The sequence below is a fragment of the Volvox carteri genome (assembly GCF_000143455.1).
Source record: "Volvox carteri f. nagariensis unplaced genomic scaffold VOLCAscaffold_4, whole genome shotgun sequence".
NCBI classification, from domain to species: Eukaryota; Viridiplantae; Chlorophyta; class Chlorophyceae; order Chlamydomonadales; family Volvocaceae; genus Volvox; species Volvox carteri.
The window spans coordinates 2,404,290-2,427,288 of record NW_003307547.1 but is presented as its reverse complement, the minus strand read 5'-3'; the positions used below and the strand labels follow the sequence as shown (position 1 = coordinate 2,427,288).

Genomic DNA, 22,999 nt, shown 5'->3' with positions numbered 1-22,999 from the left:
CTCACGCGTTTCTACGGCTGCATTGAAAAGACATTGGACAATTAAATATCATGAACAGCGTGTATTAACACCCTACGTCACTGTCAGTAGTTCATAAAGCTCCTAAATCACTAGAGACCATCGCTCTTTAAAACGCGTCTCTTATAAGTCAAGGTTCCGTCCCTAATCCCTTTCGGCAAAGTCCCGCTTTCCTGCACGGTACAACAATACTCACAACATCTTCTAGCAAAGACCTCGTCAATTTAGTATCGCCGAACCGCCGCTCGGATATTGACGCTCTGGTTAGCTCACCTCCTCCCCCTAAAGGGGACGAATTTAAAGAGATTCCCCTTTAGCTGCAACCGTCAGTCCTCTCACCCCCTCCCCTTCTTCCCCTCCCTGTCACTTCACTCCAATCCCCGCCCAGCCCTCGCCTCCTTCACATCCATCACGCCGCGGCCACCTTGCCGTCCTCCACAAACGCCTGCTCCGCCAGATCGATGGCCCGGCCCAGCGCCGCCGCCTTGTTCACCGTCTCCTCGTACTCGGACTCTGGGCGACTGTCGGCCACGATACCCGCACCCGCCTGCGACGACAAAATAAGGAAGTGGGGTTTCATGGACTGAGCTGCAAGAGGGAAGCGGCAAGGATGCGGACGAATGTATGTATGTTGTTACAGGGTGGTTAACTTCGCCAGCGGCCCCCTTTCCCGGGGCAGTCCCTGCTCTCCCCTGCTAGAGGGGCACCCTAATCCGTCACCCCATCCGACTTCAGAATGTATTCGTTGGGTTCGGCAACTCACCACCAGCATCCAACCAAATCTAGCGGATCAACGGCGCATCAACTTAGTTCCTGGTCAGCTCGCAAGTTGATATTATCACGTCCTACACCGTCCATATGATGGGGGGTCACCTCCCATTTCATCACTCCTCAAACACCCGAGGAGCTGGCAGGCGGATTTGAACCCGGGTCGACTGGATCGACTGGGAGCAGAAGTCAGGCCTTAACTTCTGCCAGCCGCCTGCCTAATGTATGTATGTGTGTATGTTTGTGAGGAAGCACAGAAGGAAATAAGACAATGTGTGCGTTGTGGCGTAGTGGTGCGATCAAATACTCGCCAAAGTAGGGAAAAAAAGAAACCCTTTACTCTTCATCAAGAAGGGTTGTCATTGAATGATATAAATATATAACGATGAACAAGTGTTCACATATCCCATGCGAGGGAGGCTTTGCAGTAAACAGGGTCACACGCCGGGTTTTGATCTATCCAACAAAATTCAAACTTAACCTGCAAATCAAATCTGAACTCGAGCGGACTACTCCGCCAATACTCTCGCGCTTCCTTGCAGTTTTTACTGGGCTGTTGGCTGCACCCCCCCCCCCACCTGGATGTGCACGCTCCACTCGCGGCGAGGTGGACAGCCAGGGGCCGCAGGAGCGTCGTACTTGTACAACGTGTCAGCTGCCGAGTCGGGAATAATCATCGTTCGTAGCCCCAGGGCCATGTCCATAGCCCCTTGTTTTGGTTGAGCGTTACGTTACGGCGTTACAGTATTTGGTTAGGTTGTGTGGAAAAGGTGGGGTGAGGTAAAGTGAGGTGTGCCGGAACGGCGGATTGGAAATACAGGCAGCAGAATGACGGCGGGAGGGCGGGAGAGGAGGAAGAGAGGAGGAGCGAAAGCACAGCTACCAGAACAGGGATCCTCACCACAACATTAAGAAGGGGGCTACTGACTCAGGAAGTAACTCCAGAAAGCGCAAGTGGCCCCCATTGGGGGGAAAGGAAAACAACAACGCCCTCTCGCTTCTCCTCTCCCTCACCCGTGAAGGACACGTGACCAATACCGCCGCCGTACGGTCCCCGCTTGTTGGCCTCCAGTTCGTCAATGATTTGCATGGCGCGCACCTGACAACGAACGAACAACAGAACGACCAACGAACAAACAACAGAAAAGCGAGGCAGCGGAATTATTAACCTCAACCTAGGGGGACCAATTGTTTGGAGAGCGCAGCGGAAGAATTCCTAGCCGACCGAGGCGCCGACCGTAGCAGTGCCCATCTGCATAAGAGCATGCACAGGTCATATGCATCATTACGCCCGTGACATGTTTTGTCCAGCCACCCCTTCCTCCTGCGAACCCCATAGCACCTCTCACAACACCCACGTATACATGACGAGGATTATCGATCACCCCAAACCGCTGTCCTCCCCCCCCCCCAGCCCCCCCCCCCTCCCATTACCTTGGGCGCCCCGCTGACCGTGCCCGCCGGCAGCGCCGCCCTCAGGGCGTCCCACGCGTCCAGCTGCGGCAGTAGCTGTCCCGTCACTGTGGAGCTGATGTGCATCACGTGGCTGTAGCGCTCCACCTCCATCAGCTTGCGAACCACGACACTGCCGGACACAGAGACCTGGCGGCAGACATACATACATACATACATACAATCACCCAGTCAGATGTCAGAGTTACACACAGTATTTCTCACGCGCCCGCGCCCTCTCCCACGTCGTCCTCACCTTCCCCACGTCGTTCCGCCCCAGGTCCACCAACATCACGTGCTCCGCAATCTCCTTCGCATCCGCCAACAGGTCCGCCTGAGGGGGGTGGTGCAAGCGGGGCGGGAAGGGCCATTACAGCAGCAGCAGCAGCAGCAGCAGCAGCAGCGGCCAATAGCCAGCAATGGGGAATATGACCAGCATGCACATATGCGCGTGAAAGCAATGAGCAAACGAACCGAACCGAAACGGGAGCGCATACACCAGCAGCCAGCAGCACCCCGCTACTACCACCGCCTCCTCCACCGCCACCACATACAAGAACACGCACACACACACCCCATCATTGCCAGGTCCTACTGCCCCTTACAGAGTTCATTAGGAGACACACACACACACAGACAGACACACGCACACAGACACACACGCATACACGCACAGAATCCGGGGCACCCTGCACCAAAGGCCCTTTCTCTACACCACCACCATCCCCCCGTCTCAGCAGTTGCTTCTTGGCCACTTGTTGCATCACATAATTCCCCCGTCCTTTCCCTCCCCTTCCCCTCCCCGCCCTCACCTCCAGCGCCTTATCCGCCTCAGGGTCCTTACCCCGGGGCCGGGTTCCCGCCAGAGGCCGGTTGGTGACCACGCGGCCGTTGTCCACGCGACACAGGATCTCCGGAGAGCTGCTCACAATGTGACACCCGCGAGCCTGATCAGGAAACAGCGGGTGTACATTGGGGGTACGAGACGAGGGGTACACATCACACGTGGTGATTATGTGATTGACAGGGAGGAAAGGAAAGGTGGGCATGGGGGCCCCTCCGTACCTCCGTACCTGCATGTACACCATGTACGGCGACGGGTTGACCACCCGCAGCGCCCGGTAGATTTCAAAGGGGCTGGCGAATGTTCGTCTTTCAAAGCGCTGGGACAGCACCAGCTGGAAGATGTCCCCCGCCTGGATGTGCTCTTTGGTGGCCGCCACGGCGTCCATAAACTCCTGAAGGTGATGGGGGTGAAAAAGGGAGGGAAGTGGGTTAGCGCCGTACTTGTTCGTAGTATTGCGTATGGATGCCAAACTGCCAAAAAACATAACCAGGCTGGTGTAAAACCCTCAGGTCGCAAATATGCGCGGAAAAGCTCTATAAAGGAGGCGGACGTGTACGGAAATGAACACGAACAAACAGCGACGGGAAGTGTGAAGGAAGTGATGTGGGTTTTGTGATCACAACGTGATACCACAGCAGCATCAACATCAATAACCCGGAAGTGGAGGTCACTCTGAAGAACGGCGGACGGTTCAACCCCCAACCCGAATGGACCCGAATGGACGCGGTTGTGTTCCACACCCCACCCTACCGGGGCCACCAGCCCCTCTTCCCCCCACGGAGGCCCCTCGGCACGTGCCTGCTTCGTCATGTTGGAGTTGGATGGCAGTGCAGGTCGCTTGTTGAGGTCCAGGGAGATGGCGCCCGGGGTGAGGGAGGCGGCGGGGGGAGCCGAGGACAGACGGGCAGCCAGACGGCCCAGTCGCGCGAGGCCGGCATCGTAGGCTGCTCGCAGGGCCTCGGGACTAGCGGCGTCCTACATAGGCGGGTGCATAGGCGAGGGGGGGGAGTAGGTGAGTAGGTAGGTAGGTAGGTAGGTAGAGGGGGGAAGGAGATGACGGGGCGGAGGGGAGGGAAATAAAGCGATGCTGATGCTGATGCTAATACATGTGCAAGGAATGACCTCCCCCGGCTGCCGTCCACCCAAAGCACCGGCGACGGCTGATCCGGTCGCTTCTTTTTGCCTTTCAGCGCAATCCTTCCTGGCTTGTTTATTATTTCCCTGTCATGCCTTGTTGGCTGCTTGGCCAAACTCCCCTCTCTCTCCCCCCACCCCACCCCAATCAAACAAAAACCGCCACCCTCCTCAAAGCCCAGAAAACCCTCTTTCCCCCCCACCCACCAACACACACGCACACACCCCTACACACCTGCTCCGAAACCGGCACCCAGGAGATCGGGTAGAGTATCTTTGTCGCCTGGTCAAACACGACCACATCGTAGTACAGCGCCAGGTGCATGTCGGGGAGCTGACGGTCGTCTGGAGAGTGAGGGGACGTTAGGTGGTGGTTGTGTAAGTTGGGGTGAAGGGGGGTGGGGGGAGGAGTTCATGACAGGAGGGCCCTATGCGCAAAGGAGGAACGAGCCAACAGGCAAAAAGACGTGACCGGAACAGCGACCCGGACAGTGGGGATGTCAGCCAGCCGGCAGGGGAGCCTTTGGGGGAGAGAGCCGGGGTACTGGCCGTCAAGGAGGCACTGGCCGGGGTCCAGTGGGAAACAGTGAGCAAGTTCCGGAGGCGGTGGTGGTGGTGGTGGTGGTGGTGGTGGTCGACGTATGGTTTGCCCTCAGTGTTGGTAAATTGCCCCTCTGAGCGCGAGGAGCACCCGCCTCGGGCTCCTTGTCCTCCCGGACAGCAATCCACCGCCGCCACCATTACCACTACCACCACCATGAATACTACCAGCAGCAGCAGCAGCAGCAGCAGCAGTAGCAGTAGCGGCACCGCTGCCCTCTCGAAAGCCTTTGGGACGCCGCCAACACTTTTGACATTCGGAAGTCCAATATGATGATGGTCAAGAGCCCGGGGGCCCCCAGGTGGGCCCCCCTCACAGGTGGGCCCTATGGGCAACACACACACACGAGCATCACATCCCACCCATGACCCCTCAGCTCCGACTCCCTCCCCATCCCCATCCCCCTTCCTACACCTCTCCTAAAGGAAACCCTAAACCCCCACCACAACCCATCCCTCGCCCTCAAACACACGACGCACCCGTAGGAGCTGACTCAAACGGCAACTTGTTGCCGTACACGTAGCGCACGGTGTCGTACCCGGCGTACCCGACCCAGCCGCCGGTGAACACGTCCGGAATGCCGTCCACACGCGCCGGCCGCCAGTTCCGGCTCAGACTTTCCGGAAGCTAAGCACGGCATGTACGGCACATACAATTCAAAACATTCAAATATCATTTTATATCCGACATACATACGTGGAAAAAGGGAGGCGGAGTGTGTGAGAGGACAGGAAGGGGAACATTCGGTCCCAGATCACACACAGCTCCAGGCCTCCGTATCAGGACCCTCGAGTACCGAGGACTTCAATCACTCACGCACACTCTCAACGACTCAACGGTCAACGGTCAACCTGTGAAATTCGACCACGAGGTCCAAAGCAACCGCTCCGCTGCTTTGGTGTGGCAGCAGGCGTACCGTTGCAGCACCCGCACAGGCATATATGCTGCCTGGCCTATTCTGACCCACAACTACTAACTAACTACCCCACGCCACAACCGCCAACTACCCCTGTAACTACCTGCATGGGATCCTCCATCGTGGTAACGGTACGGCTGCCGGCCGCGTGATCCAGCAGCACCACCCTGTCCCGGGTGGCCACCACTTCGAGGGCCGGACAGGAGCCCAGGAATGAGTAGCGGCCCTGCTGGTCGCCGTTCACAACGCTCTCCAGCAGGAAGGAGGGCAGCTCGCTGTCGTTCTCCGAAACCAGGCACCTGACGGGTTTGCAGACAGGGAAATGAAGACGGGTTTGCAGACAGGGAAATGAAGACAAAAGCCGGATTATTGAAATTTGCGCGTGGCAGGATATTTGGACTGGTTGATTATCGCAATCGAATTTCATGGAGAGACAGGATTGGCTGTTCGTTAGAGACAGGACTTTGCATGGCGACGCTTTTGGCCCCGAGGGGAGAGAGAGGAGGGTGGGGGGGAGTGATGGGTGAAAGGGAATAAGCAAGTACGGGTGTAGCGGTCCGGTGCCCACACCCAGAGCGTCCGTGCCGGACTTGCGTCGTGGGGAGGAGGGTGTCGTGTTTTGGAGGAAAATTAAAGAGGGGGAGAGGGAAGGAGGCGCGGGGAAAGTGTGTCAAGCCAAGCAACTACACGCATGGCGTTGAGATTGGGCCGCGTGCACCGTATATATGCCGATGTGCACGGACGTACACGTCCATAACGACACATCGTGATGCGGTGCAGTGAATTTTAGAATTCGGGTGGCGAGCCTCCGATCTCCACCACTTCGAAACCCACATCCCAACCGGCCGCCAACCCGCATCTTGACGGCGCCCCCGGGATAGATCTGCTGTCACTAGTTCCCAACCCAGGTCGAAGGTAAGGTCCCGTTGTCCTACAGGCTGGGCTGTGTCGCAGTAACCATGCGGTCGATGTGTTGCAGGGAAGGGGAATAATGGAGAGAGTGCCGGAGTCAAAAAGGGAGTCGGGGCCACGGCACGTACCGGTAGGCGGAGACGGGGGTGAGATGGTCCGAAAAGATCCGTTTGCTGAGAGGCACCAGGTTGGCGCCGCTGTTCACAGCCTCCAGGAACTTCTCAAAGCCCGCGTCACGGGCGCTGCAGTTATGGGTGCTGCTGCAGCTGGCGCTGCCGGATGCAGGCGCCGGCGAGACATGCTCGCCAGAAGAGGAACCTACGCAACGCACCACCGTAAAATTGGATTTCAGCTGTAAGAAAACAACCTCCTTTACTCCCCTATCCAAGGCAACGGGGCCCCGTCGGGAAGCCATCGCACGTGCTTGCGGTTGTCCAAGACGTCTAATCATAACAACCCAGTGAATTAGCATATCCATAATCTCATGCATGTTAATACCTCACCTTGCTGGTTGCGGGTTAATGAACCCGCATCAATAGTTGCTGTCGCCTTTACAGGAAGAAAGCCTCGCCCGAGCGCTGCCCGCAATGCCTAAATTTCCACAAGGGGAAATGGATTAAGTCTTGCTTGTCACACCAAAATTGGCCCCGCCCGCCTGAGAGCTTTGCAAGCTTGGCGGCTTGAAATCGCGATAACTAACCCGGCTAGGTACAATCAGCTTCCGGTGGGCTGTGGCATATTGAGCATCGCAAGCATTTATGTGCGGCCTCTGACCTAGAAGCGACATGATTTTCCGGCGACAGGTGTTGAATGTTCAATGAAGGCAAGCGTGGGCTAACGAGGCTGCATCAGCTATGGTAAATATTCTAACCTCAGAGTGAAAGCAATAATAATATTATAGCAGCACATAACTACGATGTGTCCAGGACGCAGTGACACAATTACTTTAAGGCCTTGCAGTGCAGATCTCCTGGAAGAGTCGTGAATGTCTCTGTCAAGCCAATTGGTGTTAAACACGTCAATTTTTTTAAGATTATTGCTGAGATGTAGCCTGATGTGTCGCTTTCGTCCCTCGGGTCTGTGCAGAGCCGACTGGAGCATGAACGAATCGTAGATGGAAGCAACTCTGATACATGAATAAAATCTTACACAGCGGCATCTTCCAGCAGCATCCTTCACATCATGCCAGGAACATCTTGGCACATCCTGCTCGTACTACAGCCGCAAGCATCAGGCAACGCCCTTTCCCTTTTCATCGTACCTCTTAATACGCATCCTAACATGTCATATCCTGTACCTCTATTCAGTTATACACCACATGCGCAGAAGAACACAAAAAAACTGCCACAAGCAGACCAGAACGGCGAAGCGAGCAAGGCAAAAACACACTCCTTGAAGCAACTGCAGCTGAACAGCTTAAAACCTTCCACACGTCCATTTAACACCGAATCTCAGCGCATGGAGCGAAACAACCAAAACACACATACAAATCCTCTTAAACCTCATCTATCTGATCGCTACTTCCGCGCACGATCCTTACCCTTCCCCAAAGCAGACCTCAAAACTTTTCACGTGTGGGCGTCGTGTCTGCAGTCCGAACCTCATCACGATGCGCCGGGTCGCTGTCCTGCATGCTCATCTCGTCCAAAAGGCCCCACGATGGAGCCAGGGTGGGAGGGAGCCTGTGGAATCCGTTTTCCAGGCTGTGCTTGGCCCTGCTGCAGGAGCTGACAAATTCCCCAGGTTATTAAGAGACCACCAAAAGGCTTCAATCCATCCATCCATGCATCCATGCATCCATGCAGCGAAGTCCCCCTGTCGTCCCCAACAAGACATCAAATCACCTGCAACGGTCGAGACGACCACACCACCACCACTACCAACCAATCATAAAACAAAAACACATGTTGTGTGGCTCACAGTTCACTCGTGGTGTAACGCGAATAACGTGAACAGCGCGAACGCTTCTTTCCATTCTCCTATCCACCGCTAGAAATAGAAACGCGTTATTCCGGCACTTGCTGCCTGACAAGAGTATCAATTACGCTGTAGTAGTGTTACGAGTCGCACTGTGCTCGCTTCCCGACATGGGCTCGACGGGGACATAGCTCTTGTCCTCGCATGCTACATCCGCTATAGCAGGGCATCTAGACGAGCGCACACGCACACACGCACACATGGCACAGGGGGAAACAGAGCACGGGACCTATGAGAGGGCGACCTGATCTGCCGTTAACACCAGTCCCGGACTTGCCACCGCGCCTATACGCCTTATACACGGATAGCATACGGAAGCATAACCTTGAAGCACAACAACTCTGCACGCGGGCCTTCCCAGAGGCGAACAAGAGGTCGGTAAGAGTGGTAAAATCTAAAAAAAGCTGCCAACGAATAACAAAACGCGAGTATCAGCTGTTCACAGCAAGCAATGTTAGTCGAGCGTGGCGAAGTTCACTCTCTGTATAGGATCACATTAAAAACCAGGCTCCGAAGCCCAAACTCCAAAACTACATCAAATTATCCCCACCCAACCATCCAACATATTTTATTTAAAATTATCCGCGTCAGCAGCATATAGTTGGATATACGAGTCAGGTTAACCCATCGGGATGTACGGCGGGTTGTTTACCGTTATCCAGGCTCAACCGCCGTAATGACGGCAGCAGCCACTGCCGAAGCAATGCGAGTATTGCAAAATGTCCTCGCCGTACAAACTGACAAACAGACGTCGTACAGCAGACAAACAGACCAACACAGATAGCCTACCTGGTCACATACATTACGAAATCGCGTAGAACAGGCAGGGACTGCCATGCCGTACCTCACATCCTTTCATTCCGCATAATCTCAGTGTACGGGCGCGTACGGCGAAAGCTGCGATGCATCAAACTTACACGGTTGCACAATGGTTGCTGCCGCCACCGGCAGCACAAGCACAGTCCCCGGCCAGGAATCCGACCTCGCTCGCGAACATTCCCTATCTGGCTGTTCAACCTTCGCTGGCGCCGCCGCTATGCTGCCGTCACAGTCGTACTTATCGTACGATAACAGCGGCTCCGCCAGGTTGTTCTCTTCGTGGCTCCTGCTAGGGGCCCATAGCCATAGTGACCGCCCTCCTGCCACCGCCACCGACTGCTGCTGCAGCTGGGGCCCGCTGCAACAACCCAAATCAGCTACGCCTCCTTCAGTGTCCTCATCCCAATCCAGATGTACGGCAGCCGCTGTACGACTGTCCTGTGCGCCCAGCTTATAGCCTGCCAGCGTCATGCCCACAACGACGACCAGCCCAAGGGTCATGACGACCAAACAAGTCAGCTGTACGGCAAGAAGCAACACGACCCACATAGGTGGGGCTCCGGTCAAATGCGTTACGCCGACGTTGACGCCAGCGGCGACGGCAGCGGCGGCGGCGGCAGCCACAGTATCTTCACCATCGCCCCCTTCATCCGCGCTCACCGGCACAACCAGAAAGCCCGGGTGCACCGCCCATAGCGCCGGTCCCTTGCCGTCATCCTCCGCGACCACCGCTACCGCTGCCGTACCTCTCCCGCCGCCGCCGCGTCCATCGGCGCGCGCTGCCGCCGAACCTGCCTCGCCGACGTTAAAGCCCTCCACAACCTCGCCGCTCGACATCTGACGGAGCTTCGATGACCACACAAAGTCCTGCGCGCCGCCGCTGGCGACAGCGGCGGCGCCACCGTTAGGTATCGGCATGGTCGTATCGTACGACTCGTCAAGGCTGGAATCCGCATTCACGTGTTCACTACTACCAAAGCTGTGGACCTGCTGTTGCAGCCGTGCAATGGCACGCTCCGCCATGGCCTTAAGCGCCGCGGCAGCGCTGGCGGCGGCGGCGCCGCCGCCGCCATCGACACGGCGGCTCTCGGCTGCCGCGGTCACTCTTGCCATCCTTTCCTCCCGCTCTAACAACCGCTGCTCTATCGCCTGGATCCCAAGCAGCTGCTGTTTCTCCTCCTCTTCATCCTCCTTATCAGGTAAATGAGTTGGATTCTGAGGCTGTACGACTGGAAAAGCATCGCCGTACAGGTAATTTAGGTTAACACCAGAATTCGGAGCATCAACCCCCTCACCAACTTTGACAGCGGCGGCATTGGATGCCGTACCGACTTCGGAGCCCATATCCACGTCATCATCGCCATCGAGAGGGAACAAAGCCATTGCTGCTTCACCCCCTAACGCCAGCATTGCCGCCGTTGTGGCGGTGGCAGCGGGGGACTCCCCCGAAGATACGTCTCCCACGGAACCCACGCGCGCGTCATGCTCCGAAACCCGGGGGTAATTCGACTCCTCCGCAGTACCCCAAGCGGGTGCGGTCCGACCCCCTTCGGAGCCGCCCTCGACCTCGACACCCTCCGCTACCCCCGCCATCATCATCATGGCGACCGCCGCACCACCGACTTCGCTCTCCCCCGAAAATGCCACGCTGCCGCCTGCCCCTGTTGTCGCTGCTGTTGCTGCAGCTGTTGTTGCTGTTGCTACCGCTGTTGTTGCTGCTGCTGCTGCTGTTGCTACCGCTGTTGTTGCTGCTGCTGCTGTTGCTACCGCTGTTGTTGCTGCTGCTGCTGTTGCTACCGCTGTTGTTGCTGCTGCTGTTGCCCCCCTTCCCGCTCGCTGAGGAGCAATGGAACCGCCCCCGGACAGCGGCGGAATGACGACCTCCTGGCATGCGTTGCCCTCTTGGGAGGTGTCGCAGTCGAAGGGCTTCAGGTCCTTGTCCAAACACATCCAGATCTGCAAAACCACACAAACAAAAACACGTATGTGGCACAGGAAAACACACATGCGCGAGGATCGATGTGCGAGTGTGAGACGAAGGCCATGATAACCCAAGAGGCCCAAGGCTGCTTTTTCCGTGTCTTTAGGGTTCATTCATCTCCGGTAAAGCGTGTTCGGACAATCTCAGTCTCGGCAACTGGCAGAGGTGCACGTTACGATGGCAGGCACGCGCTCTTGCAGCTGCGCTGAAGCAATGTGACACCGCACACGCGCACCTCGGAAAGTTGGCCCTCATCATCGCAATGTACGAGCGGCCGTACACCGTACGTATCGTCAATCACGTCAATCAGGTCTTGTGCGCGATACGCGGTTGATGTACTGGGCAAGATGTTGGCCTTGCGCAAAGCGGCCTGAGACGAGGAGGACATGTTCACGTGAAAAAATGTGGGAAAATGGCAAAGTGACCCTTGGTTCAGCTTTCGAGTATATTTATACATACTGTTGGATCAAGTTCGATGCCGTGCTTAAACTCCCGACGTGTTGCCGTTTTATTGGAACTCGGAAATATTGGGAGGAGAGCCAAACAACAACCCACATAAGTTTCAGTACTTACCGACAGGTCGTATCGCCAGTGGAGCTTTAAGATATGGCCAAAGTACGAATGCTCCGACGGAAAGATGTCCAGCGCACATGTGCCGTGTTTGGACCACTCATGCTCCCAGAACTCGGCATTTTCGGAGCTGAAAAACGTGCTCGGCCACTCGACCTCCAGATCGTCCATCAGATCTTCGAGCTGGTCCTCATCAAATTTGTCTTCCGGAGTGCAAAACTGCGGCCAGCTGCCGTTACTGTAGTTGGGCCACAGGCCGTGAATGGTGAAGTGGAACCTGGGGAGTGAAGAAGAGGGGGAGGGGGAAGGAGGTGGTGTTGGGGGAGGTTGGGGCTCGGGGGCTTGGGATTGTGCAGGACGCAGGGAGCGGGGGATCGACGGGGATAACATAGCGCAGGAATGCAGGAGCGTTGCATAATGAAAACGGAGGGAAAAAAGAAGAATAAAGCTGGGGGATCAGGTCACTGCGTTCTAGAGGCTTCATTTCATCCGTGAGGTATCGCCGGGAGAGAGGGTGTGAATCTTTGGATGGGCAGATGGTTGTGCGGAAGGGGGGGATTGCCGCCAGGTGGGGTCGAGGCGGTTAAGCCGACGATGCAAGTGTGCGCATGTGTTACACCACATCTCATAAGCATGTGTTTATAGGGATGACAAGAATCAACGGGATGAGGAGTTCGTCGTCCGCGTTGAATTGCTGCTGCGGATGAGATTGATTACGGTGAGGAATGGTGGCCTGCAACAGCTCTGACTGGCTAGCTGGCGCGGAGGCCTCGTGCCGAGCAGGCAAGAGACCCTTCAGGTAATGCTGATGAGGCGTCTGTGAGACGAAATTTAACAGCGCCAAAACGCGCTAGTACACGGGGGATAAGAGCATCCTCGCACGGTCCATTTGCGTTTCGGTGCAAAGGACAGTTCGGCTGGAAACCCACCCGAAATCTCGAAGCCGTGGGCAGTCGTTCGAGCTGCAATAGCTGCCGGGCCATTGCCTGCAAGGATGAGCAATGCCCAAAGGGTTCGACAGCTATGTGCGACAAACGGTCGAGGCCGAGGCCACCAACGCACCTGACTAGAAGGAAAAAATCAAACTCACGTGGCTTGTCCTTAACATTATGCAATGACACAATGTGCCTTGAGCAGTTTGCCAAGCAGAAAAGCCCGGCGAAAATGAGCTTGCGCAACCAAGGGGCGTAACCCCGGCCTGACGCCCAAGCGACAGGCATCACAAATGAAAGGCACCTAAGATCACAGTAATTCCTGAAGAGGTAGCAAAACTTAGTTGTAACGAGTTTTCGTGCTTTGATGGCTAGGCTTTATTCAGCTTACGCAAACAAGCCCTAGACTGATTAACAGGAGTGTCAGAACGTCCAAAGATAGTCAGAAGTTTTTGAGATATCTCGGCTTTTTTCTTGGTGTTGCCGACCTGGCAAGAAAAGACTAAGACGGCCGTACGCTTACGAATCCTTTCAGCGTCATTTTAAAACTAGATGTCAAGTCAACAACCTAGCAAATTTCGGCCAAAACAATAACCAGACACACGTTGAAATGTGGTATTAGGAGGTCCCCAATTTGTGAATGGGCGTAATCGGAAGTGGCTGAATTGTTCACGCTTTCATTTGGCTTGCAAAGCTTCAAGCGATATGCCGGACCCGTGTTTTCGAGTCAACGGGACGTACAAGCTTTGATGGCGATTGGCGAATACGTGGACGACACAAACCAAAACTGACAAGTTTAAGCAAGAACCCGACTATAACAGCTAGGCCTTACAGACAGCAAGGCACCCAGCCGCTTGCATGTACACCGCAGGGAATTTCCTTAAGACACCATGAAATTCTTTGGACAGATTGTAATCAATCGCTTCATAAACGCCCGGACGCAGGCGCACGGCACTAAACAGTACCCCCTCCTAACGCAACCAACCCGACCTGATGAAAAGCAGTTGGATGCTAACTAACACTGCGTTTAACACGCAGAATCACCTTATGTCAGACATCAGCGGCTTGTCCTGGCACAAACCCTGCATTTGGTCCTCAACGTGCCCAAGCGATGCCTTGGAAGGCAAGCAACAACTTCCAGGCACGTACTTCTGTGAACCTTGAATTTCCAATCTTTTAGTTCAACGCAATAATTGCCAGAAACCCCAGAAGGTCGTGGGCAGGCCAGGGGATTTGGATTTGTGTGGCTGGCCCCCTTCCTTTCTTCCCCGCCCTCCCCGCCGCACTATCTTGGTTAGAGGTTAGTACGGGTTTGTGGATTTTAGTAGTTTGCCTCTTAAATATGGGGTGTATTCGCGCGTGCAGGTTGCTAGGCGAGGTATTAGGAGCCAGCTGGCTCCTAATACCAGCTCTATTGCGTCGTGCTGCAGCACGACGGAATAGCGACTCGCTGGGTGAGGCCGTACAATATGCGCGGGGTTGGTTAAGGGCCGTTGTCCCATTTTTTTCCTTTTCCTCAGTTTGCGGTTACCGGCTTGATGAAGCTCCGCTTCGTGATATTGTGTGGCCTGTTGTTTGTGGGCTTCCGGACCAGCGAGCTTCCGGACTCAGATCGCTGGAAACTGCTTGTTACTAACTGCCCATCTGTTAGGCGTAATTCCTGAACATTCAATGATGATCCCCCCCCCTCGATACATCCCTCCATACACCATTCCATACATTCCCCGCTCCCTTCCTTCCTCCCTCCATACGTCCCGCCCTTCATACATTCCTCCCTCCATCCCATGATGATGAAAGCGCTGCCGGCCTGGCAATTCACGAGCTCGCAAGCGAATTAGAAAGCCTCGGCATACGCGGTGTCGCAAATTCGCTTCTTCTCTAGACAGAGCCGGGGCAATACGGCCGTCGCTATTTTGCCAAGGCTAGGTCTTAGCGTTGCTCTATAATACTTTATAGTGTAAAGATTTTAGAGAGCTGAAAGGCCTATGTAATGTTACAAGCTCGCAAGAGTTCGTAAAGCCCAGGAGGCTAATGGACCGCGAGACCAAGCGCGAAAGAAAAAGGAAAAAAGAACTAAGAAACCAAGCGAAAACGCAAGCAATACCAAAAGAAAAGGAAAGAAACTATTAGCCTAATGCCGAATCCAGAATTAATTCAGCCAGCCCGCGCTGGTTTTCAACACACGTAATAAGAAGCAACTATGGGTGGGTATGGTTACTCAGGTTAATACTACTAACGAAGCGAAACCCTGACGAATCTCATCGTACACCGAACAGTGCACCGAAAGGCAAATCGTACAGGCGGGGCTCAGCTGAGTGTTAAATTTTAGAACGGTCCGCGGCATGCCTACTTAGCAAAGTCTTCATTCACAAAACGACTAAGGTCGCTCCCGTCTTAGTTTTCCTAAGTGTAACATTGGTCATGAAGATTGTAATGTCCGCACCTGAAGGAGGTGTGTTTCTTTCAGTTGGTTTTCCCGTCTCGCCTTGCTTAGCAGTCTTGACGATAAGTTGTCCACACAAGCTAGTAAAGTGTTAATGCTGCATGCTGCGTCTTGCGCGGAACATATCATAGATCACTTCAGCTAATCCGCGCTGGTCTTTCACTCACATGAACTCCAGCATGCTCGCGCTCAGTGGAATTCACAAATGCCCTGTCTATTCCAACAAGAAGCGCTTTTTGTCTCCGCAGTGCTAGTGTTACTGCATGTGGCACACCCTCTGTGCTCCCTAGCCCGTTCATACAGCCTGTTAACCGCCAGCTCCGACACACCTTGCCTAAATCGCATCAGGATGACGTGATGCGTTGGTGGGATATGCCCTCCATATATTGCGACGGCCCCATCCAGTGCTTGTGCAGAACAAGCTGCCCTGCGCTGTCAATATGCTGTCGTACATTGCGAAGTCCCTTGCAGTGGGAAATCGCACAGTAGCACACGCATCCTAAATTACGGGTCCACCACCGGAAGACGTTTCCAAAAATATTGATATGTGCAACCCTTCACGCGTTGCACCTTCTAAGAGATCATCCGGTTGTGCGTTCAGTAAGATGTCATCATTTTCCATAGTCATGACGCGCATAGCGCCTTGGCTCTGCACAAAGGCACGTGGAGAGAATCAGCTGAAATATTTGAATCCTTTCGTTTGTGCACATACTTCCAGGAAATTTGGTCAGTAAACCCCTAGCTCCAACTTCTTGGCAGTTTGTAAGCCGGCCAAGAATCCAACTGCTTCAACCCGTACATTTTCCAACGTGCGTTGAAGCTTTAAATCTACTACATAGGGCATAAACAGACCATATATGTATTCTGTTACGTATTTTCCCTTTCGCACGGTTGAGGTTCCAGGTATATACCATGGTCTCGTGCTTGAGGCTGCTCGCCCTCACCAGCTTGCTCTGTATCGCTAGCGGCGCAAGACCATTGTCATCCATATCATGGTCCGGAGATGCGACTTCGTCTGCAATCCCGACGGCGCAGCGCGATTTCGACTACTTCATGTTTGTCCGGTACGTTCCCCTTGGGTCCTCTATCACGGGTCGCCTTGCTAACCTGCATCTTTTTAATATTTTCAGGCAATGGGCAGGCTCATTCTGCTCAACTCATGCTTGCCCGCTGGTACCCAACCGCGGGTGAGCTTGGCGTCAGGGAATGCTATCTCTCGAAAGGACCATACCAGGGGTCCCAAGACTCGGGACATGTTATCTTGAAAGATGATCACTTTTCGTCCTTACCTCTTTCTCCATAGCTCGTTCCTGCTGTCCTGCTGTGTCTCATCCCAGTCGATCCCCCGCTCCCTGCGTCCTGCAGAACCCCAAGCCCCCGAGCCCCAACCTCCCCCAACACCACCTCCTCCCCCCTCCCCCTCTTCTTCACTCCCCAGGTTCCACTTCACCATTCACGGCCTGTGGCCCAACTACAGTAACGGCAGCTGGCCGCAGTTTTGCACTCCGGAAGACAAATTTGATGAGGACCAGCTCGAAGATCTGATGGACGATCTGGAGGTCGAGTGGCCGAGTGTGTACGACTCGGACGAGACTTTCTGGGAGCATGAGTGGTCCAAACACGGCACATGCGCGCTGGACATCTTTCCGTCGGAGCATTCGTACTTTGGCCATATCTTGAAGCTCCACTGGCGGTACGACCTGTCGGTAAGTACCACTCGGCCTTTAGGGAGGGCAGTGCTCCATGCCGGTGCCGGTCTTTAATAAAATAATTTCGTTTGATTGGTGGGGAGGCTCGGAAGTGAAAAACAAAACAAAAGCGGTTCTTAGGAGGCTGGCGGAGGGCTGAAGGGGTGAGAAACGCTGAAGAGCCGCTGCCCGCACAGAACTCTCCTGCTGCGCAAACCTGCTGCGCAAAACGCTAGAAGATTAAAGAGCACACGCACAGCACGGTAATCAGTTGTGTTACCCACTCTCCCCCTCTTTTGTACTTTCTCCGCGGGTTATCAGCTTCACTCGTATGTGGTTCGTCTCTCCCCTTTTTACCCCTCGCCCGCCTCCGAGCCCCTGTAATTTACCGCCGCAGCACCCCCCCTTCCAACTTCATCCGCACCCCAGGCCGCTCTCCGAAAGGCCGATATCGTACCCTCTAGGACATCGGTGTATCGTACCAAGGACCTGATCGCTGCGATCGAGGACATGTACGGCGCACGGCCGCTCGTACACTGCGGCAGGAAGCGGCAGCTATCCGAGGTGGGCTCTTGGCTCCTGCCCCCGGGGAATGTTTTTCCGAGAAGATTGTTTGCGGGGCCCTGCATGCAGAGTATTTGTTGACCCTGATGATTTGTTGTGTTTGGCTGGTTTGGCTGTCTGGTATGAGTGAGAAGCCCGCCAGGGTGTTGAAGGTGCAGGTGCCCTCACCGCGACAGCTGCAGACACACACAGAGCTGCCTCGACGTACTGTAATGCGATGTCGCAGCACTAGTATAGTATACATGGTCCGGATCCCATTGCCGCTTCGCAACTTTGACCCCTTTCCCCTTGCTCCAAGCACCGCCTACACCACCTTCACGAACACCAATCCTCACGCGCACACTTATGTCTTTTTGAATTGATTTAATCTTAGCGGCAATATGGGATCAGGCTGACATTTCTGTGTGTGTTTTCCTGTGCCACATACGTGTTTTTGTTTGTGTGGTTTTGCAGATCTGGATGTGTTTGGACAAGGACCTGAAGCCCTTCGACTGCGACACCTCCCAAGAGGGCAACGCATGCCAGGAGGTTGTCATTCCGCCCTTCAAGAGCCGTTTGGACGTTGACCAGCTGAGCAGCAAGGACGAGGAAGAGCGTGACGGCGTGCAGTAGCTGGCGGTGGTGGTGGTGGTGGTGACGGAACCGGTGAATATGTGAGCCCTTCCTTCCTCTGCGGGGGCCCCCCTAGTCCTGCCAGTTATTCCTTATATTCAACTGGTGGTGGGATCACGTTCTGACGAGCAGAAAAGAGGTCATTGATGATGTCATGTACTGCGAAAAAGGTGTGAAAGAGAGGGAAAATATTGTCAGGTGCGTCCATGCTGACATAGTGGCGAATGAAAAGGGCTGTCGTTGCAAAGACAGGGAAATGGCAAAATATATATACCCTGACATGAGAAGCCCGGAGGTGGGCAAAAAGGTGTGACGGGACCCGGGCCAGGTTTTCAGACTGGCAGCGGCCATTTTTTTCCGATCGTATGTTTTCAAAATCAGGAGCTTTGCAGTCCGATGCGACGTATATGTATCATTTTGATTTTTTTTCCAACTTTCCGTGCGTTTTCTTTGTGGGTATGAAGGCGTATATAATAAATAGATCTTAACTCCGCTTTCCGGTCGGATTGGTCAGCGCTTGCTTGCGTAGACCAACGAGGTTAGTTAAGCGTGTGTTAGGATGTGCGGATGTCAAATACTTCAAAACCGCTTAGCCGTCGTAACCAATCGTCACATTATTGGTTTTGCCGCGATGCGTCGATACTATACAGTTCTCCACCATTAACTCGGTCTTGTCGTCGTGTCGCATTTCAATTGCACTGCTAATTTGAAACACGTAGATTGGAAATTGTAAAACCGCTACACCCGTGAGCATCGCACCATTGCATATTCTGGCACAATGGCTGAGCAGCGAATATCGATAAGAGTTCCTTAGGTCGCATGTTGAGACCTCTTCCAAAACCGCTTATATAACGTTTTGTCCGCTCTTTAGCCCCGGCCTCGTTAGCCCGCCTGTGCCCTTGGTGTTCGCCGAGAGACCATATGCTTTCATCACCACCTCCATAAATTCCAACACGCCCGCCACGCAGCAGCAGCAGCAGCAACAACCCACCACCACCACCACTATCATCGTCATCATCATGATCAAGATGCCAACGTCATGTAACAGCGTCACCGCTAAGCTCGGGCTCCACAGGGAAATGGGGGACATGCCCACTCCCCTACTTAAATTTCAAATAGAAGGAAACATGAAAAGAAACACAGAAAACGCGGCCGGAAAACATTCGGTCCGGGTAATTTTGTCCTACACCATGCCGCCACCAGCCGCGCCATCGGACGTCTTCAACCCTTTTTCCCCCCTTTTTCTGAGCGCGAGCGCGTTTGTTAAACTCACCACAATATGGTGTCTCATCAAGTCACAACCTCCAATCGCATCATGTCCCTCCCAGACGTCTTTTGTCTCATGTCTTTTCATCAAATCTCATCAGCCACATCGTCCATTTTCGCAGAAGCTTCCCCAGCCGCCGGGCCGTCCCGTCCCTCAGCATCCGATCTGCGGGTGGTGGCGCCGCGGCCTCCGAAGTGTTTTACCAGGCGCCGTACGGCCTCCGGCAGCGCGTCCCCCGGCATCCAGGCCCAACAAATTCGGAAGAAGCCCGGCTCGGAGGCATGACACTGCTCGCCTGGGTTGTTTTGTACAGGTACAGGTACGGGTACGGATGTGTAGTGTATAGGACACTATGGATATGTGCAAGTTATGGCAGATGACGGCGTTGTGGTAGAGGTGGGAGCTCGGGGTAAGGAAAAATATCCCGGGATGAAAGTCATAAAACAGGGCCAGTTAAGAGACCTTAGTTAGTTAGTTAGTTAATTAGTAGGTTAGTTGGTTAAGGCAGGGATGGCAGAACCCATGTTGTACATCTTCTCGGGGGGAACACAACAGCACGTGTCATGAATCGGACTGCGGGTGTTCCCGAAACCCTTAAACCACACCTCCCCTCCTCATCCTGCCCCTTCCCTGCCACAACGTCCATCCTTTTTTAGATACTGTTCCCCCACCCACCCCCTTCGTCCTCTGTCCCCTCTCCTTGCCCCCAACACTTGGTGCTTGGGAGGTATTGACAGTTGTCTCTCTTTACTTTTGCACATGATTCGTCATAACACACATCCACCCACTCATCCACCCACTCATCCACCCACTCATCCACCCACTCATCCACCCACCCATCCACCCACCCACCCACTCATCCACCCCCCCACCCCCCCATACCCACCCCCCCACCCACCTGGTGTCAGCAGCACCCGGCACTCCCGGCACATCGCGCTCCACAGCTCCTGCTCACCCGACCAGCCGGGGTGCTGCGGGGGAAGCCACCGCCTGCACGTCCACGACCAACATCAAACAGACAGGTAACGGAGCGACCGGGAAGGAGAGGAGGAAAACGGGCCGAGGCCTCGAGGCCTCGAGGCAAAATCATCATAAACTGTCCAAACGCTCAAACTATGAACTGCCGATACTGGAACACGAACCAAAAGGGGGAGGGGCGGGAGGGCAGCTGTGGAGAATCAGGCGAAGTCAGATAGCTGCGGGGTTTCAGACGAGATCTAAACGGGGGGATCTGGAAGCGTGAGTAGAAGCGCGTGGCAAGTCATCCTTCAAGGGTGCATACAAAACAAACAAACAAACAACAGACAAACAAACAGACATATACATGCTGATCCTCTTTATCCAACACACCCCACACTGCCGTCCCATCCCTCTGCTACCCAGTCCGCAAATGTAGCTGCACACTTCTGTAATTCGGGAGGAAGGGGTTCCCCACCCTTCCAACTCCTCTCCCCTTTCACCTCTAAATCCCCCTACATATTCCCTCCACTCCGTACCTCAGGTCTACCCAACAGAACATGGCGCTATCCGCCCGCAAGTGGGGTATGTCCGCCTCCTTTAGAGCGGCTGGCGGGAGGTGAAACGTGGGATTGGGGGCCCCCCGGGGGGTCAAGAAATGACTGGATGATGGTGATGATAATGAAAACCGCGGTTTATGTGAGGGAAGGGTCATATAATGCAACAAGCAAAGATGGTCGAGTTGCCAGTGGGGGGGAAGAGGCCAAGAATAAAGGAGAAGCGCGGGGTGAGAGGGTGTGCGGAGGGAGAGGTGCATGAGGTGAGGCGGTGTGGGGAGGCGGAGAGAGAAAAGTTTCCAGTCCAGAAATATTTCATTTTGATCGTGAAAAGCGTTTTCCTAACAAAAGAGGAGGGGGAACAAAACTGAAAACACACGCTGCCTAAAGAGAGCGGACGAGAGATGAGAGAGGAGAGGAGATGAGAAGGGGGGAAAACAGGAAAAGGATGACAAACTCTGCACGGGAAAAGGGCATTCCAACAAACCCAACCGCCGGTTAGGTAAGATAACGACACACCGATGCTCCTGTAATGCCGTACCACGCACACCGACTCCGGGGGCTCCGCACCCCCTCCTGACATATGGTCCGCTACCCAGCCCCCGGGTCCCTCCCCCCCACACATACATACATGCATGCATACATACATACATACATACATACATACATACATACATACATACATACATTACATACATACACACACCGACACACTCCCTCCCAGCTCTTACCCTCCAGCTTGTCGTACGAGGCCTTGAGCCTGGCCCTGTTGGTCGCGAGGAAGTTGTTGACCCACTCCCGGTCCTCCAGGAGGTGTGTGAGGGCCCACTGGAGCGGGTTGGGGACCGCACAGAAGTAGCCCAGGTTGTCCAGAGCCTGGGGGGGAGGGAGGGGGGGCCGCGGGAGGGAGGGGGGGACGGGGAAAGACGAACCACAAACGGGCCGGGGGACGGGGACGGGACCGGCGGCGGCAGCAGGAGGACGAGGTAAAGGGAGGTAAAGGGCGGGGTGAGGAGGATGCGGCGGTGGTAGAGACAACGAAAGAATGGAAGGGCAGGCGGTAAACAAGGATATACAAACATACAGATACAGGATACAAAACATACATATATATGTGTAACTATTATGCGTGTATATATGTATATGTATATACATATACATAATACATGTACATCTATGTAATTATATAAAACGTGCAACGGGCGGCCGGGGCGGGGGGGAAATCGCCAACATAGGACCACTGCGGGCGGGAGTGCGGGCGGGCATGTGAAATCGAAAAACCCAGATGCCAAACACCTTCATGGGTTGCGTGAAACGGGACCGGGGAAGGCGCGGGGACATACACACACATACACACACACATGGGACATATCCAACTTTCCCCCCCCCCATGCTGGCAGGGCAGCAGCTGTACTGTCCGACCGAAAAACCAACTCTTTAAATAGGCAAACTTTCTGTGATGACGGGCTCTTGAATGGCAAGGCGACGAAGGGCAAGATTGCAACACCCGGGCGCCTGGACGTGGCGCCAACAAGTATACGACCCAACTCGATGCCCCCGGTTGAAAGACGGTGCTAAGACGATGTCATGCTGAAGTGGAAGAGGATGCGGGAAGGAGGCTTTTATAGGTATGGCAAACCACGCCAGCTCCCTTCCCCCACGACAACACCTCAACCCAATCCGCACATACCTCTCCACCCACCCACCCACCCTCATCCACCCACTCGCCGGTGCCCCCACCTGGTGCAGCAGCTTGTTCCTGGTGTGCAGGCAGCCGCACCGTAGTCCGGAGGCGCACAGGTCCTTGGACAGCCCCCAGACCACGTGATGGAGCTCGGGTAGCCGCTCGGAGTGGGGCAGGGCTACGGGCGGGGGGGGGAGGGGAGGGGGGGCAGGGGGAAAGGGTGAGGAAGGTCAACAGCCGACGTCCCAAACACCGGGATCCCTCCTCCTCTCCTAATGCCTTCTCCCCCACAACCTTGGT

At 54.7% G+C, this 22,999-nt stretch overlaps 4 protein-coding genes across 4 annotated transcripts in view; 1 reads left to right on the top strand and 3 right to left on the bottom strand.

Annotated features, from left to right (window-relative positions):
- Positions 1 to 29: 29 nt before the first annotated feature.
- VOLCADRAFT_103239 (uncharacterized protein) lies at positions 30 to 7,178 on the bottom strand. The gene is made up of 13 exons (XM_002946779.1): positions 7,152 to 7,178; positions 6,777 to 6,966; positions 5,840 to 6,035; positions 5,300 to 5,447; positions 4,455 to 4,564; positions 3,836 to 4,060; positions 3,312 to 3,476; positions 3,051 to 3,185; positions 2,495 to 2,572; positions 2,239 to 2,388; positions 1,801 to 1,885; positions 1,365 to 1,495; positions 30 to 565 (listed from the first exon to the last, which is right to left on the bottom strand). The coding sequence occupies exons 3-13, from the start codon at positions 5,855 to 5,857 to the stop codon at positions 428 to 430; spliced, it is 1,383 nt and encodes a 460-aa protein (XP_002946825.1). The 5' UTR covers positions 5,858 to 6,035; positions 6,777 to 6,966; positions 7,152 to 7,178; the 3' UTR covers positions 30 to 427.
- Positions 7,179 to 11,307: 4,129 nt separating this feature from the next.
- Positions 11,308 to 13,086, bottom strand: VOLCADRAFT_45610 (S-like RNase; the record flags this gene model as incomplete). The annotated part of the gene is made up of 5 exons (XM_002946778.1): positions 11,308 to 11,400; positions 11,661 to 11,795; positions 11,999 to 12,272; positions 12,925 to 12,981; positions 13,058 to 13,086. Coding segments are annotated over 5 exons (588 nt in total), but the record flags the coding sequence as incomplete, so codon positions are not given.
- Positions 13,087 to 16,214: 3,128 nt separating this feature from the next.
- On the top strand, positions 16,215 to 18,981 carry VRN1 (S-like RNase). The gene is made up of 5 exons (XM_002946965.1): positions 16,215 to 16,434; positions 16,501 to 16,557; positions 16,809 to 17,076; positions 17,488 to 17,622; positions 18,076 to 18,981. Exons 1-5 carry the CDS (start codon positions 16,283 to 16,285, stop codon positions 18,232 to 18,234), a joined length of 771 nt encoding a protein of 256 aa, XP_002947011.1. The 5' UTR covers positions 16,215 to 16,282; the 3' UTR covers positions 18,235 to 18,981.
- A 606-nt stretch (positions 18,982 to 19,587) lies between these two features.
- VOLCADRAFT_120406 (uncharacterized protein) overlaps positions 19,588 to 22,999 on the bottom strand; it is a gene marked incomplete at its 3' end in the record, with an annotated part of 8,143 nt that continues 4,731 nt past the window's right edge. Inside the window, exons 8-12 of the mRNA XM_002946777.1 lie at positions 22,756 to 22,877; positions 21,747 to 21,891; positions 20,998 to 21,067; positions 20,400 to 20,491; positions 19,588 to 19,796 (exon numbers count right to left, since the gene is read on the bottom strand). Of these exons, the coding sequence (XP_002946823.1) occupies positions 19,588 to 19,796; positions 20,400 to 20,491; positions 20,998 to 21,067; positions 21,747 to 21,891; positions 22,756 to 22,877 (638 nt within the window). The remainder of the gene's footprint in view (positions 19,797 to 20,399; positions 20,492 to 20,997; positions 21,068 to 21,746; positions 21,892 to 22,755; positions 22,878 to 22,999) is intronic.

What these genes read in the sequence shown, in the direction of transcription:
- VRN1 (XM_002946965.1), top strand. Translation starts at nt 16,283, where the DNA reads ATGGTCTCGTGCTTGAGGCTGCTCGCCCTCACCAGCTTGCTCTGTATC. An exon ending in GACTACTTCATGTTTGTCCG is followed by an intron (nt 16,435 to 16,500) that starts GTACGTTCCCCT and finishes TAATATTTTCAG; the next exon opens with GCAATGGGCAGGCTCATTCT. An exon ending in GGAAGCGGCAGCTATCCGAG is followed by an intron (nt 17,623 to 18,075) that starts GTGGGCTCTTGG and finishes GTGGTTTTGCAG; the next exon opens with ATCTGGATGTGTTTGGACAA.
- VOLCADRAFT_103239 (XM_002946779.1), bottom strand. An exon ending in GGCGGAACGACGTGGGGAAG is followed by an intron (nt 2,389 to 2,494) that starts GTGAGGACGACG and finishes GTCTGCCGCCAG; the next exon opens with GTCTCTGTGTCCGGCAGTGT. An exon ending in TGGTCACGTGTCCTTCACGG is followed by an intron (nt 1,496 to 1,800) that starts GTGAGGGAGAGG and finishes AACCAAAACAAG; the next exon opens with GGGCTATGGACATGGCCCTG.